The 18,014-nt window shown below is 60.5% G+C and overlaps 1 protein-coding gene across 7 annotated transcripts in view; it reads left to right on the top strand.

The window, feature by feature from the left end:
* The window catches only part of Gak (cyclin G associated kinase), a 46,826-nt gene extending 30,227 nt beyond the window's left edge, over nt 1-16,599 (top strand). For 2 of the 7 annotated variants that reach the window (XM_076865279.2, XM_076865277.2), the window contains exons 16-28: nt 1,759-1,953; nt 2,070-2,187; nt 2,464-2,543; nt 6,383-6,576; nt 7,382-7,528; nt 8,384-8,809; nt 9,127-9,303; nt 10,232-10,354; nt 11,541-11,657; nt 14,431-14,652; nt 14,970-15,118; nt 15,871-16,047; nt 16,130-16,599. In XM_076865279.2, the coding sequence (XP_076721394.2) occupies nt 1,759-1,953; nt 2,070-2,187; nt 2,464-2,543; nt 6,383-6,576; nt 7,382-7,528; nt 8,384-8,809; nt 9,127-9,303; nt 10,232-10,354; nt 11,541-11,657; nt 14,431-14,652; nt 14,970-15,118; nt 15,871-16,047; nt 16,130-16,231 (2,227 nt within the window). In that variant the 3' untranslated portion in view covers nt 16,232-16,599. The remainder of the gene's footprint in view (nt 1-1,758; nt 1,954-2,069; nt 2,188-2,463; nt 2,544-6,382; nt 6,577-7,381; nt 7,529-8,383; nt 8,810-9,126; nt 9,304-10,231; nt 10,355-11,540; nt 11,658-14,430; nt 14,653-14,969; nt 15,119-15,870; nt 16,048-16,129) is intronic. The other 5 variants (XM_076865280.2, XM_076865278.2, XM_076865281.2 and 2 more) reach the window with 5 other exon arrangements.
* Nucleotides 16,600-18,014: the final 1,415 nt, after the last annotated feature.

Here is an 18,014-nt window from a genome sequence, read left to right as displayed (position 1 = left end):
TTCAGGGTGCTGCTCCTGACAGCGGGCCCCACCTTCATGCCCTAGCTGGCCAGATGCAAGGTATGTCAGCACTGCTAGGGCAGTAAGAGCCCTGCCGTCAGGCAGACGTGCTGAAGCACCAGGTCGATGCAGGCCCATTGTGCTGCCTGATGAGGCAGAGGCGAGGGCAGAGCCTCTGGGGCCATAGCCCAGGAAGGCCCTTGCCCCCTTGGAGGTCCTTCTGCCATGTGCCTGGCACAGACCCTGCCTGAGCTTTCCTTCTGGAAGGGATGAATGGGGCCAAGCACCACACTGTCATGCTGGGGAGCTGGCAACAGCCCACCGGTTGCCGAGCCCTGGGAAGGCAGGATGTGAGGTGGGAGCTCCAGGGCACAGAACCCAAGGGGCTGCGTGCAGATTCCACTCTGCTGAGGAGTGAGCTGGGGGCTTGCTGACAGGTCACACTGCCCAGCGGATAGCAGAAGCCAAGAGACCAGGAGCTGCTGGCCTGTTGCAGGCAGCCAGACACATCCCACTGTAAGGGGGAGAGCGGAGGATAGATAGACCAAAGAGAAGCCCAGGAGTCTCTGAGCTGACGACAGACTCCCAGCCTCATGACACTGCAGGACCAGAACCCAGACAGGAAGACCCGCCTCAGCTCAGACTGCTACAGACTGACACTTGGGTGCCATGTGTGGGGGCTGTGGCAGGTCCACAAAAGAAAAGGAACAGAAGCATGAAGATGCATTGTTAGGGCTGGGCATGGCTCCCTGCAGTGCCTGTCTCACACATGAAGCCCTGGCTTCTGACCCCAGCGCAGCTGACTGACCCAGGAGAAGGCTGAAGAACAGAAGGAAAATGAGCAGAGAGTGACGGAGCGAGCGAGGACTGCTGCTGGCACAGCAGCACTCAGCTCCGGGCCAGCCGAGAATGGCTGGGAGGGCCACAGGGACTGACACCTGGGGCTGGCAGGAGCAGGGCCAGCTCCATGTGAGCAGTGTGCTTGTCCCTTACGGCCCTTGGGTCGGGAGCCCGAGCACCAGGGCAGGTCCCTCGCAGGCCATGCAGGCTGCATCCAGATAGTGAGCTGCATTCTCACCAGGAGGGCCGTGCTCCTACCCAGAGGGCTCCTGGGCCCTTGCACCATGGGCAGCATCTGCTTGCTCTGGCTGAAAGGCCCTGTCCTGCTTCCAGCCATCGGCTGGTAGCTGCAGTCCTCGTGCTGCTACACCCCAAGGAGAGCCTGTGCAGTGCAGGTGATGGACCCAGTCGCTGGCCTGGGGCTCCCGTGGAGGGGCAGCGTGGAGGCTCCCGCAGAAGCGCTCCCTGGGAGAAGGTGGAGGAGCTGTGTCGGCACTGGACAGAGGACACAGGAGTTGGCATGGCAGGACCCAGCACTCGCCTCTGGCCCAGGTGGCAGGCCGAGAATGTGTCACCAGCAGCAAAGACCTTCCCCAAGGGCACAGGGCATGTTCAACAGTCACACACGTTAGCTCAGCAAGTCAGAAAGGTTGAAGTCACATGAAGTGTGTTCTCAGGCCACCGTGGGGCAGAACCTAGGGGTCGGGAGCAGGAGGGTGTCCAGCACAGTCTTCAGCACTGCTGGGTCAGACAACGTCCAAGTAACCTGAGACTCGGGGGTCCTGAGGACGATTTAGAAATGTTTTGAACTGAATGACAATTACAGCTCTCAATCTGAGGAGCAGCTGAAACTTCAAGGGGAATTTATGGCATTAAATGGAAAAAAAACAAAGGTCTGGCGGTGTCTTGTCCCCCCAGGTACATCGAGTATGTGTGTGACATGGTGGCGGAGGAGCCCATCACGCCGCACAGCAAGCCGATGCTGGTGAAGGCTGTCGTCATGACGCCCGTGCCGCTGTTCAGCAAGCAGAGAAGCGGCTGCAGACCCTTCTGCGAGGTCTACGTGGGGGACGAGCGCGTGGCCACCACATCCCAGGAGTATGACAGGATGCAGTAAGAGTGCAGTGGGGCTGCAGGTGCCAGGGAGGCGGTGTGGCTCGGAGTGCTGGGTCCTGGGGGGCCTTGGGGTCTCTGCTGTGTTTGCTGGTGAGCCAGTTCTGTCTCCTCAGGGAGTTCAGGAGCGAGGACGGCAAGGCGGTCATCCCCCTGGACACAACGGTGCAAGGGGACGTGCTCCTCATCATTTACCATGCCAGGTCCACACTGGGGGGCCGGCTGCAGGCCAAGGTGAGTGCCGCGGGGAGGGGAGCTGTGTGCAGGCCCCTAGCCGCCTGGCAGTCCCCAGTGCCCTCCATGCTGCACCAGGCAAGGGGAGCCAGGCTCCCAGGTCGGGTTTCCCTGGGTGCTGGGCTGCGTGCTTCACACTGGGCCTGTGGCATGGCCCTGGGGCCATCCGGGCCTGGCCACACACAACCTCTTTCCCCACGCCCATCACTGGCTGCGAGGACATGTGGTCTGCCCCAAGGCCGGACTGCACCCTCAGCTGCTTTCACCTTCTTGCAGATGGCCTCCATGAAGATGTTCCAGATTCAGTTCCACACCGGCTTCGTGCCTCGAAACGCCACCACCGTGAAATTTGCAAAGTATGTTGGTGTCAGGCTGCGCTGCTTCTCGGGAGGCGGGCTGGACCCAGAGCTGTTGGTTAAGCACCCACCCAGTGGTCTGCCCAGAGAAGATTGACAGGTGTGGTGCTATGAGGGGTGTCCTGGCACCACAGCATGTCCTGCTCCTGAGCTCTGGGGCCGGTGGCTTCTGCTTTGTGCCAGCTGCCTAGGGACTGGCTCTGTGCATTTCTGTTAAAACGTGACCATTTGCAGCTGGATGTGTGGCCAGGTGAGTGGGCATTGGTCACCTGTGTTGAGCACCTGCTCTGTGCACAGTCCTCTGCAGGGTGCTGAGCCAAGGGACAGGTGGTGGAAGGTGCAGGCTGCTTTCAGGCAACACTCACAGGCCACCATGCTCTTGACACAGGGGGCCAGGTGGCGGGCGTCACTCTGCATTTAGATAGAAAGCACAGACTCCATGGGCACTTGGAGATGTGGTATGTGGGTCTGGCCAACGGGCTCCGCACCACAGGCACTCTTGCTGGCAGGGGCCTGCCGTGCTCCCTGCCCCTGGCTCTGGGCAGCTCTGCGTCTTGCAGCAGTGCCTCATGCTTCCTGCTCTCTGGAGTGCTGTAGTTCTTCAGCTACCATGGCCTGCTTGCAGAAGTCTTTCCATAGACCGAGAAACTCTTGACCAGGAGGGAAGCAGACCTGGGTGATTCAGACGCACGAGTCGGCAAGCAGGACCTAAGAACCACAGTCAGCACTCCTGTGGTCCGACAACTTCCCCGGCACCCCCAGAACTTGGCCCCCTCCTGAGGGGTTGAGGGGGTGGGTTGAAAGAGGCCGGAAGGGCAGGGCCTAGCGTTGGAATGGTCTCGTGAGGGCAGAGCGGCTCTCTCCAGGCAAAGCTGGTGCTGCTTCGGGACTACAGGTCCTCTACTTCTTGGGGCCTTCCCAGTGTCCCCACCACCCTTAAGCTCCCCAGCTTCTGGGACGGTGAGGAAACAGAATAAACTTCATTCTGTGCCAGTCATTCTGTTGCAGTGAGAGCAACAGAAAACAGACCAAGACTGTGTGAGAGGAGACAGGAACGGGAGTTTCACTAGGCCTGAATCATGAAGGTGTGGATCCAGGACCGAAGGACAGCAGAGGAGGGGGGGCTCGGGAGACCTTGTACAGCAGGACATAACAGCTGGGGGAGGCCATCTCCTGGTCACAGCACCAGAGAGGTGAAGACACAGGGACAAGAGACACTGAGCACTCCTGGTGGCTCTCAGGGTAGCAGTGGCTTGCAGGCAGCTGGCATTGGAGCCCTGGAGGCAGGCAGCTTGTGCTGTCTTCAGACTGGAGAGTCAAGGGACCCCTTAGTGAGCACCAAGAGTTGACAGGAGAAAAGGGCACAACAAGAAAGGGGCTGATGCAAGTTAGACCTGCAAGGTGAGGAGGCAGAGTCATGGCAGGTGGAGAGCATGGGTGGCCAGCTAGGGGCCTGGAGAGCCCCCGTCCTCCCCAGGCAGGTGGCCCCCACAGGCTGGGCCCCTTGAAGAGCCCATACCAAGAAACCCATCCAAGCTGCAGTGGAGTGCCAGGAAGCCCTGCAGTTCGTGCCCATAGGAAGGGGGCTGAATAGCACCCTGGGAGTCAGTAGCAGGCGAGCTGTGAGGGCCAGTCAGTAGCAGGAGAGTGCCCTCCTGCACCTGAGCACCCAGTGACAACTTCAGAACAGCAGGGTGGGCAGACCCGTACAGACCACGTTGGTGCCCACTGAAGCTCAGAACGTTTTCACAAGTAGACACCACTGGAGCTTACAGACAACAGTAATGGGAGGTGTCTGCAGTGCCCACGTCAGAGGGCACATCCAGGGTACTTCATTAGGGTGGGTGGGGCTGGCAGGTGCTTCCCGATGAGGGCCCTGGAGGGGCAGTGATCCTGTGGAGAGCTGTTCACAGCCATTAGTGGGTGGGAATGTAAGTGAGAGCATGGGGGCCCTCTGGCCACCAGGGCCAATCTGGGCAGGGCTGAGGCCACCAGAGGCAGGAGAGGTGGTTGGAGGGGCACCTGCTCCTGGGTACCAAGGGGAGTGACCACTGCACATGGGGGAGAGCCTGCAGCTCCATCACCCTGAGACCCCACCTCCCAGTCCTTGCAGCTGGGGTCCCATTTCCGGCACCTGGTTCTGTGACACACGCAGAACATGCCAGCCATGCAGGCACGTGGCTCTGCCGTGGGCACCCTGGGTGCTGGTGTTACTGCACCAGCAGGGAGGTGTCAGGCTGGTTGGTGTGTGGACAGGTAGAGGGGAGAGTGGTGTTGCCGTCCAGCGCAGTCAGATGAGCCTGGGGGCTCTGTGCCTGCACCCATGGAGGTTCTGATGGCCCTGACCAAGTGAGGATTCAGGTGGGCTTCAGTGTGCCACACTGCCATGATGAAACATTCAACATTTTTCAACATCAGCAAGGTGTTGGGGTCCCCTCGGTGCCCTGTTGGAGATGACAAGGCCTGGCCTGACCCCCAGGCTTGTGGGCAGTGACTTGTCATCCAGGGCCCCTGGCCCTGCTGCTCCCACCCTGCTCACAGACCCTCATTGTTCCCTCACCTCCCTGGGGTGAGCTGAGCGTCTCTAGGGCCAGTGGGGCCAGGGCGATTGGGCCAAGCCATGCTGGAGCTGCCCACCATCTGTCCTGGGAGCTGTGTGGCCTTCCCACCTTCTAATGGCAGGTTCTAGCCTGCCCTCACTGTGGCCGCCGGCTCTGTGCTAGCTGTGCTCCTTGGCTGGGCACGTCACCCATTCTGGAGGACTCGGGGTAGAAGGAAGCCTGTGCCACAGAGCCTGCCCACTCTGTCCTGCACTCTCCCGAGCACAAGGTGACTGTCCTGGGCAGGAGGATGCACCTGGCTGTGCATGGTGGCCATGCTTGCTTGCTGGTTTGAGTATAAGTAAAAGTAAATCAGCCCTCGTTCTGCCACCCAACCTCTGTTACCTGGCCTTCCTCGGCAGCCTTGGTGATGGCGGCCCAAGGGCAAGCAGCCCCATTGTTGCCTGGGTCTTCCAGGATTAGCTGTCACTTCTTTGTGTCTCTGTTTTAGTTTCTTGGGGATTTTACGTGTGAAACTTAAGAACGACTATGTGGAGACATTGGGTGGCAGATGGCATGCAGCTGAAGAGTGGCATGTATCCGTGTAGCCCTGGAGTCAAGGAGAGCTCCCTGGAGCAGTGTAGAGCCACCGGGTTAGGACAGTCCGTTTGCCTGCAGGGCACTCTGCCACCGAGCAGCTATCCCTCTAGTATCTGGGGACTATCTATCCCTCTAGTATCTATCTGTCCACTTCTCCTCCCTGCCTGTCCCTCTGCCTCCGCCAGGCCCCACAGCAGATTGCATCTGTGATCCCTGGCAGTTGGGCCCCAGAGGTCTTGGTTTTCAGCCTTCTGAGAGTAGTTGGGAGTGTTTGCCAGGGTAGATGGCATGATTTTTAAGAAGTGCATTGACAAACCCAGAGCCCTTGATCTGAACCCTGTGAGTGTCTGCAGAACGTGTACGGTTGGGGGATGAGGGCAGGGCTACACGGAGTCCCTTGTGGGTGCGGGGAGCCACCATGGAGGGCCTGCCTGAGGGAGTGCACTTTCCTAGGTGCAGGGCTCACTGCGCTGTCTAGTTGTCCTGTAAGCTTCAGTCAGTTTCGAGCACACAGACTCAGGAAACACTGGGTCCGGCCCTCTCTGGCAGCAGCAAATGGGAAACCGTTGCCCCGTCTTGGGAGCCCGGGTGGTGATCCTGGGATGCACCAGCCCTTGCCTGCAGGAGTTATGTGTCCCACCATGGACTGGCCAAGCAGGATTTCCCAGGCCGTCCTCACTGGTGTACGTTGGCAACTAGGTACGACCTGGACGCATGTGACATCCAAGAGAAGTACCCAGACCTGTTCCAGGTGAGCCTGGACGTTGAGGTGGAGCCCAAGGACAGGCCGAGCCGGGTGGCCCCACCATGGGACAGCACCAGCATGAGGGGGCTGAACCCCAAGATCCTGTTCTCCAGCCGGGAGGAGCAGCAGGACATTCTGTCTAAGTTTGGTAAGACCCCATGGGCAGAACATGGCACTCCAGCTCCCATTGTGCTCCCAGAGTCCAGGAGAGGCCTGCAGAGGCCATGCCCTACGCCAGCCTGCACTGTGCCCAGGCCGTGCACTGCATGGCTGCAGGGGTGGCAAAATGCCGACTTTGGGTGTTGGATGAGGGCTTGGCTGTGCACCAGGGAGGGATCCCAAGGCCTTGTCCTGGGTTCCCACACTGCACCACTTACCTGGCCACCACTGCAGAGCTCCAGTCTGGACCCTCCAGGGAGCCTGGTCTTGGCTAGGCTCCCCAGAGTGAGGTGGTACCGCTCTGCACAGAGCCCTGTAGTCTGCTTTCAGGGTCGCATGGGGCCCACCAGGAGGACTCTCCTCCAGGCTCAAGTTTGTGCCCCCTAGCCAACATAGTTTGTGTGTGTCTGGACACGACCCTGTTAAATGTGACCTGGAGGCTGGGACCATGGTTTTTGGAAGCCCTTGCTCAGCGGGGTATCTCATCTTATTTCAGAGCAGTTCCCCAAAAGTAGTACAAAAGTGCCCGGCAGGTAGGACGTGCCGTGCGGCTCTTGGCAGGCTCCCCCTGGCCTTGGCCTTGGCGTGTGTGCTCTGCGCTTTCTCCTCCAGGACAGAGAACCCTCCCTGAGGGGTCTGCATGTGATGCCGTGTGCATGTGTGCAGGCGTGTGTGGTGCGTGGTGTGCTGCAGCGTGAATGGGTCTGCTGGCGCCTGCAGCTACCCCTGCTGCTGCTGCCCTGGCTGGCCCGTGGTCCTGGCTTTGCAGGCCTGACGCCATGCTCTCCTGGCAGGGAAGCCGGAGCTCCCCAGGCAGCCGGGTTCCACGGCTCAGTACGAGGCTGAGGTGGGGTCTCCAGAGGCTGAGCCCTCAGAGTCGGACTCTCCACAGAGCAGCAGCACTGACGCCAGCCACTTCCTCCACACGCTGGACTGGCAGGGTAGGCGCAGCCTGGCCCTCCTTCCTCATGGGGTCCAGCAAGTGCCCAGGGCTCACTGGTCACCATGGCTTTTGTGGCAGTGAGGCTCCATCACCCACAGGGGTGCACCATCCTGCAAGTGATCACATGCTGGGTCAGGTGCGCTGGCACGTCCCGAGGGGACTGACCAGGGGCAGAGCCATGGCTGCCTCTGGAGGGCTGCAGACACCACCAGCTGGCCTGTTTTAAATGGCTCACAAGCTGAGAACAGTTTCTCTATTTAAAAGAAGCATAGTGTCCACAAAGCTTAAAATGTGGGTCTGCCTGATAGTGGCCCCTGCCCAGGGAAGCCCAGCGCATAGGAGGAGGCCTCAGCAGGACCCTGAGTCACAGGGGTTCCCATCCTTAACACGGGTGCCTGTGCCCCTTATTGCCCAAGCCCACACCGAGCTCCCAGACCCATTCCTTGATTTCTCACCCCCCAGTGACCCTTCCTGACATCCTAGGGAACATCTCTGCCACCCAGTGACACTGTCGCCCCCAGAGGTGTCCCCCGCTAGACTGGCTCTCAGAGTCCACCCTGCAGGGGAGCCAGTGGCGCTGGAGAGGCAGCAGGAAGAGGACCTACTGAAGTTGGAGGCAAGGCCTGACCTCTAGCCATGTTGCTTCCCCTGGAGGCTGTGTGGTGCTGGGTGCCAGCCTCACCTACTGCCAAACCTTGGGATGTGTTCCCTATCTGTCCCATGCACCAGAGTGGGCATGGAGACCCTGCTGCTGACTGCGGGCTGTATGGGCCACAGCTGGGGTTCTGTGAAGCCTCTTCTGACTACAGCAGCCTGGGAGTCCACTGGCCCATGGTCTGTCTTCTTTTCACAGAGGAGAAAGAAGCAGAAACTGGTGTGGAAAATTCCTCTCCCAAGGAGAGTCCGTCTGCCCCAGTTGCAGATGGAGAGGGGAGCGAAGCCTCGGATGAAGAGCAGCAGACCTTCCCTGGTGAAGACACGCCTGGCCTCGCTGCAGGGACTGACCAGGGGGACTTGACACTGCAAGTGGGCTCCTCAGTGGCACCACAGGAGCCCCTGCCACAGGAGGAGGGTGTAGACCTCCTGGGGCTGCACTCAGAGGTGGACCCAGGGCCAGTGCCCACCTCGCAGGCCCCCTCCAGCAATGCAGACCTGCTCAGCCGCCTTCTTGGAGCGCCCAATGGCACTCCAGAGGGGCCCCCGGACGACCTGCTCCTGGCCAGCCCAACCCCACCCCGGAGCACGCAGAACACCCTGCCAGGAGGGCCCCCTAGCCCTGGTACGCATGTCACGTGAATGAATGAGGCCCAGCCTCCTGCGCGGAGTGGGAGCTTCCCTTTGTCTGGAGACCTGGGACAGAACTGCACTCGGGAGAAGCTACTCCTGGCTGCAGGGCGGCTGTCCCCACCAGCTCTGCCCTCATGGGAGTAGCTGTATCCCCAGGGTGACCGTCCTGAGCTGGGGGCCGTGGGGGCCATGCATCCAGGGAAAGCAGTTGGGTGGGCCCAGTTTGCGTGGCGAAGGCCACCTCCCTATAGAGTGGGAAGGTCTGAAAAAAGAGCCATGGTGGTCCCCAGAAAAAGCCTGTCTCCTCAGCAGACCCATTCGACCCACTCCGGCCACCAGCAGACTCCAGCACGCAGCCCTGCATCGCGCCTGACCTGCTTGGCGAGCTCCTCGGCTCCGACTCCACAGCAGCAGCTGCCTCACCTGTCTTCCCTGCCACCCATAGCGCCCCGCCCCCGTCCTGTAATGCAACCTTCCTGCGCTTGGGTGAGCCAGCTTGCCCTTGGAAGCTGAGGGCTGAGGGAACCTTGGGACCTCCAGATCTGGGATGCTGGGAAGGGGCCCTACTTCTTGGTGCCTTTCCCACGGTCTGGGGCTGCTTGGGGGTCTGGCAGGACCTACGGGGTCAGGATGAGTTGGTTCCTTCTGATTCTGCCTGAGCTTTCCCCTAAGACCTGGGGCAGGCTCTGGGCCTTGTCCTTGCTGCTGCCCATAGGCCTTTCAGCAGGATACCTCTGGCCCCACGACCACTGCTGTGAGCCAGAGTGGCCACTCTGCCTGGTGCTTTCATGGGGTGAGGGTGCAGGAGGTAGGATAGAGATTCAGGGACCAGGAGGGCCAGGAAGAGGCAGATGGAGTATTGGAAGCCAGGGTGTCTGTGTGGAGGTCAGGTGCTGGTGGTAGCAGGAGAGGCCAGCAGAGCTGAGGCGGAAGAATGCCCTTCTCCCTGAGCAGGAGTAACGTGGCCACTGCCTGCTGTGGGCAGCTTGGGGGCCTGCTGCCTGGGGCTCTGGTAGATGTGGGGCTGGGCGGGATAGAGGACTGGCTGTGGACCCATCAGGGGGGCTGCGTATGGCCGTGGACCCCGTCTTCCAGGTGGTGGCCACTGCGGGCCGAGTGGGCTTTGGAGAGGTGGAAGGTGGGTTTGGGGCTCTGCAGCTGGTTGCAGACTGGTAATGTGCTGCTGCCTGCTGGCTTGGTCCCCTTGGCTATCTCCTGCTCCTCTCACTCTGCTGGTCAGTTTTAGCCATCAATGGACATGTGATGCATCCTCCCCACCCAGTGGGAAGAGGGTGGCCATCTTAGCTCTCGTGCCCCAGGGTGTGCCGCCACATGGAGTGCTAGACCAGGCTTGCCTCCCACTCGCTGCCCAGGAGACAAGGCAGACACACTAGCCACGCTGTCCTGTCTCTAGGGGGTCTGCCCGCAGAGTCCAGCAAGGTGACAGCCTCCTCCAGCCACCCCGATCTGCTGGGGGGATGGGACGCCTGGGCCGAGGCTGCTGTGCCCACGCCAGTCCCCATATCAGTCGCAGAAGGTAAGGCCACCTGGCCTGGGCTCCAAGGCACCCATCTGGCCTCGGGGACAGGAAGGGTCTGCTGTGCCTGCAGGCTGTGCTCTGCCTGCTCAGCCCCAGGCTACCCCTGCTGGGCGCCTGCCCGCTGGTCCTGCCTTTTCTGGGATGCATGTGCTTTGGAACACAATCCACACCTGTGTGCTGTTGTCTGCCCACTTGGTTCTGGTTCTGCAGCTTTACATTTCCTGCATCCCATCTTGTGTCTCCTCTGTACCCTGGAGGACTGGTTGAGGCCACCTGCTGTGTGTATCTCATCCAATGTCACTTGCCCTGTAGGGCTAGGGATTACCTGGGTTGGTCAGGCTGGTGAGGGTCTGTCCTCAGGCAGCACAGATCCACCGTGCTGACACACTCTGGGCCAGCACCTTCAGTTCACAGGGTCACCGGTGTGTTCACTCTGGGCGCTCATTTATTATCCTAATTGCCGAGATGCAATTCCTGTCCTTGGTTTCTCACCAGAGTTGGATAACCTTTAAGATGCTTCACCATTTAATAGGCCATCTACAGTGCTGTTTAGTTTGTCTCTTAGGGATGATGTCAAGTCTTAATTTGTGTTTTTGACTGTTTGTATTTCCCTGAGGGTTATTTCCTGTTCTTTGTTTCTTTCCTCATAGGGAATTAATCTTTTGTTGATTCAGAGCTCTTTATTTAAAAATAGCTGCCATTTGGAATGCATACTATTTCATCAAGGGGGTGTATATAATTGTTTAGCTCATGATTTTGTACTTAAGGTGTTCTCAAGTTTGTGGTATGAGGATATTCTATATTATATGCAGTATTACATACAGTGTAAGGAATATTTCACATATAGCTGGATTCTAGCAAGTGGTACTGATACAAAATCAGAACACTGTGAACATTCCTTCCCGGTCCTTGGGAGTGAATTCTGAGGTGTTCTCCCTCATGTAACTTAGCAGAGGCTAGCTTTGAACTTGTTATTCTCTGGAAGGAACAGCATGAGCAGTGGAGGCAGCTGTGTGAACATGTGTGTTTGCGTCTTGGCTATGCCCTATGCACCCTCCTCCCAGTGTCTGAGGCTTAGGCGCAGCCTGAGCCTAGAGTGGGCCTGCAATACGGGGAGGGAGGAACAGGACCGGACAGGTGTGTGCTTCAGCTGGCCACTGCCTAAGGCCGCTGCTCTCTCCAGGCCCCCTTTTCTCTCCAGGAGGTCAGCCGACCCCACCTGGCCCGCAGCCCAGCCAAACCAAATCTCAGAGCCTGGACCCCTTCGCTGACCTAGGCGACCTCAGCTCCAGCCTCCAAGGTAATGTGTGTTGCAGGCTGTGTGTGCCTGAAGGAGGTTCAGGCCCATCTGCCCATGTGTGTGCTCTGAACCCAGGACCCTGGGACTCCATCGCCTCCCAGCCCATGTGGGGTCAGCTGATGCCTGGCCCTCAGCTGCAGCGCTGTGCACCTCCCACCTGAAGCCTCACGCCTGCCTCAGGCCCAGCCCATGCCCCGTGCCTCATCCCCAGCCTGACACCCATATTGGGCTCAGCTTCTGGGACAGGTCTCCCTTGGGTCCCTGCAACTGCTACCTAGGGCTGGTCTCCTTAGGTTCTGAGAGAGGGGCGGGGACATTTCCCTCTTGTCCCTCGTCTGAGGGGCCCGTGGCGTTCCAGGTGGGAACCTCCTAGGGGTGCCGGTGACTGGTAACGCAACCTGCTCTGCGTCTCCACCACTGGCCGCAGGTCCTGTCCCCTCCCCAGCTCTCTTCTCTTCCTATGCGCAGTGCTGGTCTCCTGGGCTTCTCTGCCGTGTCCCACCCGTCTCGCTGCTCCTCTGCTCTGGGGAGGGTGCGTGTTATCACCTAGTTCCACGAACTCACCCTGAGTTCCTGGTGTCCACGTCAGGTCATGCTGGCCTGAGGTCCCCAGTGGCCACTGCCTGTGTCTTTGCTTCCTGTGTGGCCTGGGTGCCCTGTGTGAGTGCAGGTGGGACTGTGGGGTGGTACCCTTGGAGAGCACCAGATCCTGATGCTGCCGGGCCTCATGCCCGGGGAGGACAGCACTTCTAGGGCAGCACCTGCTCTGGACAGAGCTGACTGTCAGCTTGCTGGGGGTGGCCCCTGGGACCTCTCCTCACTTGCCCTCAGAAAGCAGCAGCCCTGAGGGGTTAGAGCTGAGACACCTTCAAGGAGCCTGGATATCCCTGGTCATGGCTGGGCTGGGCATGCCCACTCCTCTGTCCCTGGCAGGGGCTACGGAGCACAGAGCCTCTCACGTAGCCATGGCCTCTGGCAGGACAGGGATGGCAGTCACAGAGCGCCATGGAAAGCAGGTGGGGTATGGCTGTAGCAGGATGGCAGGAGCCCCAGGAGCAAAGCAGCATGGGGACCCTGAGGCCGCGCCTCAGGGCAGAGCAGTAGAGCCACCACCTTGAGGAGGGCCGAGCCCCAGCAGGCACACAGAGGGCACTGTCAAGAGTCCCCCAGGAGCTGTGGTTTGACCTGCCAAGACCCTGAGGATGAGCACAGTGCTGGTGGTCTAGAGTTCTGGGCACGCAGCCCTGGAGGCTCCAGTCCTCAAAGCCAGGACACCAGTGTGAGGAGGTGTGGAAAGTGGGCTCCGGGGAACACAGAAGGCGCCACGGTCTCTGGGACAAGCTGGGTCACTCCCCGCTGGCTCTGCACAGACCCTCGGCAGGCAAGACCTGAGCTGGCGGCATTCGCACACTTGGGGAGTGGCCGCCTGCAGCGCACAGGACATGTGAGGGATGAAGCTGGCTCAGCACTCAGCCTCAGGGAACGGCCAGCCAGGACCTCGTCGCAGCTCTCCATGCTGGCCCAGGAGGACTGCCAGTGCCTGTCCTTGGTGGGCAAGGGGGACTGGGACTCACACTCAGGAGAAACAGTGGACATTGGGCCTCCAGGAAGGGCCATCGTCACGTGTACAGGAGACACCCAGGAGTCTAGATCCACTTGTTCACAGAGGCACAGGGTGAAGAGAGCACAGAGACCTCGTGTTATCAACCAGCAGAGACACAAGCAGCAGCACCTTCATGGCCACTTAACAGCGCCGTGGAGGTGTAAACCCAAGAAGCTCACACAGAACCTGGAGCCAAAACCACAGGAGCAGCGTAGAAGCCAGAGGCCAGGGCGGCAGGTGGGATCCACACAGGCCCAGCCCACGTCCAGCAGCCTTCAGGAGCAGCAGAGCTCCCAGAACCCAGAAGGGACTTTGTAGATGGACGTGCTGTCGCCGCATTCACTTGGAAGGCAGATGAACCAGCACGTTGGACACGGTAATGGGAGTGATCGGGAGACCTGGCTCTCAGAGGTGGACCCACACGGTGAGCAGCCCCGCAGATGGGCTGGAGCCCAGGCCTCCGGACACGCACAGGCTTCCTCGGGCCTTCCACCAGTTGACTGAAGAGCACAGACAGGCGCACAGTGTGGAAGCGCGCAGCCTGGGGCGCAAGGAGGAGCTTGGTCTCTGCGGTGGTGCTCATGGACAGCCCTCGTCCGCGGGGGAACGACCAGTGGCAGGTTGAGGGAGACGTTTAGAACAGTGAAAGCAAAGCAGGATCACTCTGGTAGGTAGCGGGCGCAGCACCGGCGTGGCCGAGACACCAGCACCACCCTCCTGAAGGACACCCACCTCAGACGCCCAGGAGGGAGGGTGCAGCCACTGAGCTCCAGGACCAAAGAAGCACCCCTGGCAACAGCCAGCCTGGGCTCTGTGGGAGGACACCATGATTCCCCCACTGTCCACACCCAGACCTATTTCTAGAACATCCTTCAGGGGCAACTGTGGCGGAGCCACATGTGTCCTGACGTCCCGTGGCCTCTGGCCTGGGGACGTCCATTGCAGGTGCCCGGGCCTCTCCCGGCGACAGGAGCTTCATGGCTTCCCTGGTGTCGGTGAGCTCATTGAAGCCCCAGCTCTGCAAGGTGGGGGCGCTGGTTGATGAGAACATGCTGCCTGTCCCCGCCCTGGGGAGGCCCTGGGGAGCTGGCGGGAGGCCCTGGTGAGCGGGTGGCCTGGCCTGGGGGCCGCTGCCTGCTGTAGCCTGGCGAGCACCTGCTCTCTCCCCAGGGCCTCCTGCTGGCTTCCCTCCCGGTGGCTTTACTCCGAAGTTGGCCCCTTCTCCCAAAGGCAGCTCCTGGCAGATGAACCGGCCACCAGCCCAGGGCACCTCGTGGCCTCCACAGGCCAAGCCACCCCCCAAAGCCTGTACGCAGTCAAGACCCCCCTACGCCACTAATTTCAGTGTGATTGGAGGCCGAGAGGAGAGGGGCGTCCGCGCTCCCAGCTTTGGTAAGTCCTGTGCCCATGTGGGTGTGGGTCAGGTATCTTCTCAGGGTGACTGAGGTGGAACCTGTTCCCCTCCAGCTGCTGGCCGTGGTGCCCCAGCAGGGGAGGAGCTGTCCCATCGTGACCGCTGCTGATTTTTCACACTCCCTGGTGGCCTTCCTTCCCAGCACAAGCTTCTGGACTGCTTTTGACAGAGGGCTTCTGGGTCCATAGTTCTTTTCTGCCGAGGCAGCAGGACCAAGGTCCCCCCTGGGAAGCAAGTAGAAGTGGGTGAGGGACAGAATGGACCAGTGTCTTCAAAAGCCCCCTCTTCCTTCCAGCCCAGAAGCCCAAGGTCTCAGAGAACGACTTTGAAGATCTGCTGTCTAATCAGGGCTTCTCCTCCAAGTCCGACAGGAAGGGGCCAAAAACCATGGCAGAGATGAGGAAACAGGACCTCGTTCGAGATGCGGACCCACTCAAGTTGAAGGTAGGTGCCCATGGGTCCAGGCAGTGCCCTGCCGGGACCAGCGGGCCTGGCCCTGGAATTCAGCTGGCCATTACTGTTGACACCCGGGTCTTGGTGCTGCTCTAGGAAGTTGGGTGGGCAGTAAGGGACAATGGCGTCACTTGGGGCTCCTCAAATCCTGGACATGCTAGGGTCTGGGTCTGTAGGGCCTTTGTCTGACTCACCGTGGGGAGGGCAGATTCGGTTGGGGCTTTGACCCTGACCTGGGGTGCTCTCCTTGGGGTGACAGGGATGCAGTGAGGCCTAGTTACCAGGGTGTCCCACTGTGGATCCAAGATACATTCTTATATGTAGGTCTGGGTGGTGGTCAGCTCTGCAGGATCCAAGTGTGGCTGTGGTCTTGGGGAACATCTGACAGGACACAAGAGACCTCCTTGGTCCCCAGTGGGCCCCGAGACCTGGGCCTGGGATGGGCTGGGGGAGGCTCTGCAGGGGGACAAGAGTTCGTGTCCTCATGAATGTCCTGCTGAGATGGGTCACTCAACTCTGGCCATGCTGCCTCTGAGCCCAGGTCAGTGCAGCCTGAGCACCCCACCCAGCAGTCTCCAGGTGTGTCCTGCACGCCTCCCTGCCCCAGGACGGGTGAGCGGGAAGGGCCAGCCACACCTGCAGGATCTGGTGGGCTTCCCAAGAGCTGCCCGCCTCGTAGGCAGCCCCCCAGCCTGTCCCCAGCGCAGCAGGCCTCCAGAGGCTGAGGCTGCTCTCTTCTGCAGCTCCTGGACTGGATTGAAGGCAAAGAGAGGAACATCCGTGCGCTGCTATCCACGCTACACACAGTGCTGTGGGACGGGGAGAGCCGCTGGACACCTGTGAGCATGGCCGACCTGGTGACCCCAGCGCAGGTGAAGAAGCAGTACCGCCGTGCAGTGCTGGTTGTGCACCCTGACAAGGTGAGTGTGAGGAGTGCGTCCTATGGGGGGTGCTGGCAGGGCAGCAGGTAGTGGGCAGCGGCTTTCACCTGCACCCCCACAGGCCACAGGGCAGCCGTATGAGCAGCATGCCAAGATGATCTTCATGGAGCTCAATGACGCCTGGTCCGAGTTTGAGAACCAGGGTTCCCGGCCCCTCTTCTGAGGCCCCCCGTGGGGCAGCTGCAGGAGCGCCAAGGAGTCCCAGGGCATGGGCCTGACCAGGAGGCGCGAGGCGGCCCAGGCGGTCGTCCCACTGTGTGCCTCCCCAGCCCCAGCAGAGGCTGCTCCCGGCACAGGAGAGAAGCATTCCAAAGCCGTTCTGTGTTCTGTTCTCCTTTTCTGTCCCAGAGGAACAGTGTTGCCTGTGCCCTCCCACATGTCGCGGTTTGTGGTTTATTTGGTGTCTGCCCGTTGCCTGAGCGACGGCATGGGCGCTGCTCTGCTGCCCAGGTCTGCAGTGCGCGCCCCTCTTTGTAACCTGTCTGATGATCGTCTGTACATATTAAACTTATTTTCTGATGACTGTCACAATCTCCAACATCATTGGATTATTGGATTCTGCTTCTGATCTGGAGTCAGGGGCACAGGCCAACATGGCCGGCAAGGGACACTGCTGGCATCTGAGATGGAGGAGAGGGAGGGAGGCTGACTGGGGCGTTGTCTCCTGCTCCCTGAGAACTGAAGGTCTGCACGCTGGCTCGTGGTCAGAGCTTCTCTGAGGATGTCAGGACCCTTCCCACCCACAGCGGGCTGCAGTGGGCTCAGGCCACTGCTGGGACACTTGCTGGCAGGTCTGAGCCCTCTGTGGGCCTCCAGGATAGCTTCCAACTGCCTGGGCCTGGCTGCCACCTGCAGCAGGGGCTCAGGGGCTGAACTCCAGGCCCCCCGGTCACTGTGGGGCCATGACAAAGCCATGGAACAGCTGCAGGCTGCAGCTTCTGGGGCTGGGTGTCCCAGGTCGTAGAGAGCTGTGAGTGCTATCCCAGGACAACCAGGCCCCGTCAGAAGTGGCCACAAAGTGCCATGAGACCAGACCAGGTGAGGCCCTGGCTGGTAGCAAGACCAGCGGTCCCCAGGCGTGGTCAGCAGGAGGAGGCAGCAGAGCCTGGTGGAGCTCCCACAGTGCTCCGGTGATTTGGTCTGTTTGCAGTTTGCTGAGAAACTGCAAGGAAAGCCAGCCAGGTTGCTCGGACAGTCACTGCTTGTGGCTCAGGGCAGCCTTCTGCCTCCAGGGCGGAGTCTCAGCCTGCTGGCTGTGCTGCAGCAGGTGGGCCAGGTGGGGCCTGGCTTCTGTCCTCAAGGAAGGCAAGGTCCAGTTGCTTGGGCTGCTGTGTCACATGTGAGTGGGTGGCCCTGGGGACCTTGTCCCTTGTGGGCCATGCCTGTCATTACAGGGCTTGCTGCTCACGGGGGGGTCTGTAGGCAGCTGTGTCTGGGGCCCCAGGGTCACCTCATGTCTGGCCCTGTGCAGTGGGCCCACCCTGGGCCTGCCCTGTTGCTGCCCTGGTGCTGTCAGTGCTACAAGCTCACAGCGTCCCTGTGCAGCCTCTGCAAAAACATCACAGAGCCAGTGAGACCGAGCCAACCAGATACCTGGGGAAAGCCAGACACTGACCAGAACCTGCTCCTCCTGGGCCCGTTCACGTGGGGAGTGGGCCGAGGGACATGTCCGGGAGGGTTTGGGGTCTCAGGTCCCTGCAGTGCCAGGGCCCCACCTGTCCCTGGGGCCTGTTGGCAGCAGAGCTCTCTGGGGAACCCGAGCAGGCAGCCTGTGGTCTGGCAGCTGGTGGAGAAGGGAGGCCACCAGGGTGCATAGTGGAGCCTGGTCATCCTGGACTGCAGGGCCCAGGACTCCCCTTGGTGACAGCAGGACGTGGGAGGGGCGTTGGTCCCCACAGGGAGCCTTGGCCTGGAGCTGCTCCATCCCCTTAGCCCGTCCTGGTGTG

The sequence above is a fragment of the Callospermophilus lateralis genome, chromosome 8 (assembly GCF_048772815.1).
Source record: "Callospermophilus lateralis isolate mCalLat2 chromosome 8, mCalLat2.hap1, whole genome shotgun sequence".
Classification (NCBI taxonomy): Eukaryota; Metazoa; Chordata; class Mammalia; order Rodentia; family Sciuridae; genus Callospermophilus; species Callospermophilus lateralis.
Note: the sequence above shows the minus strand (reverse complement) of the source record. Positions and strands in the feature narration are given on the sequence as shown.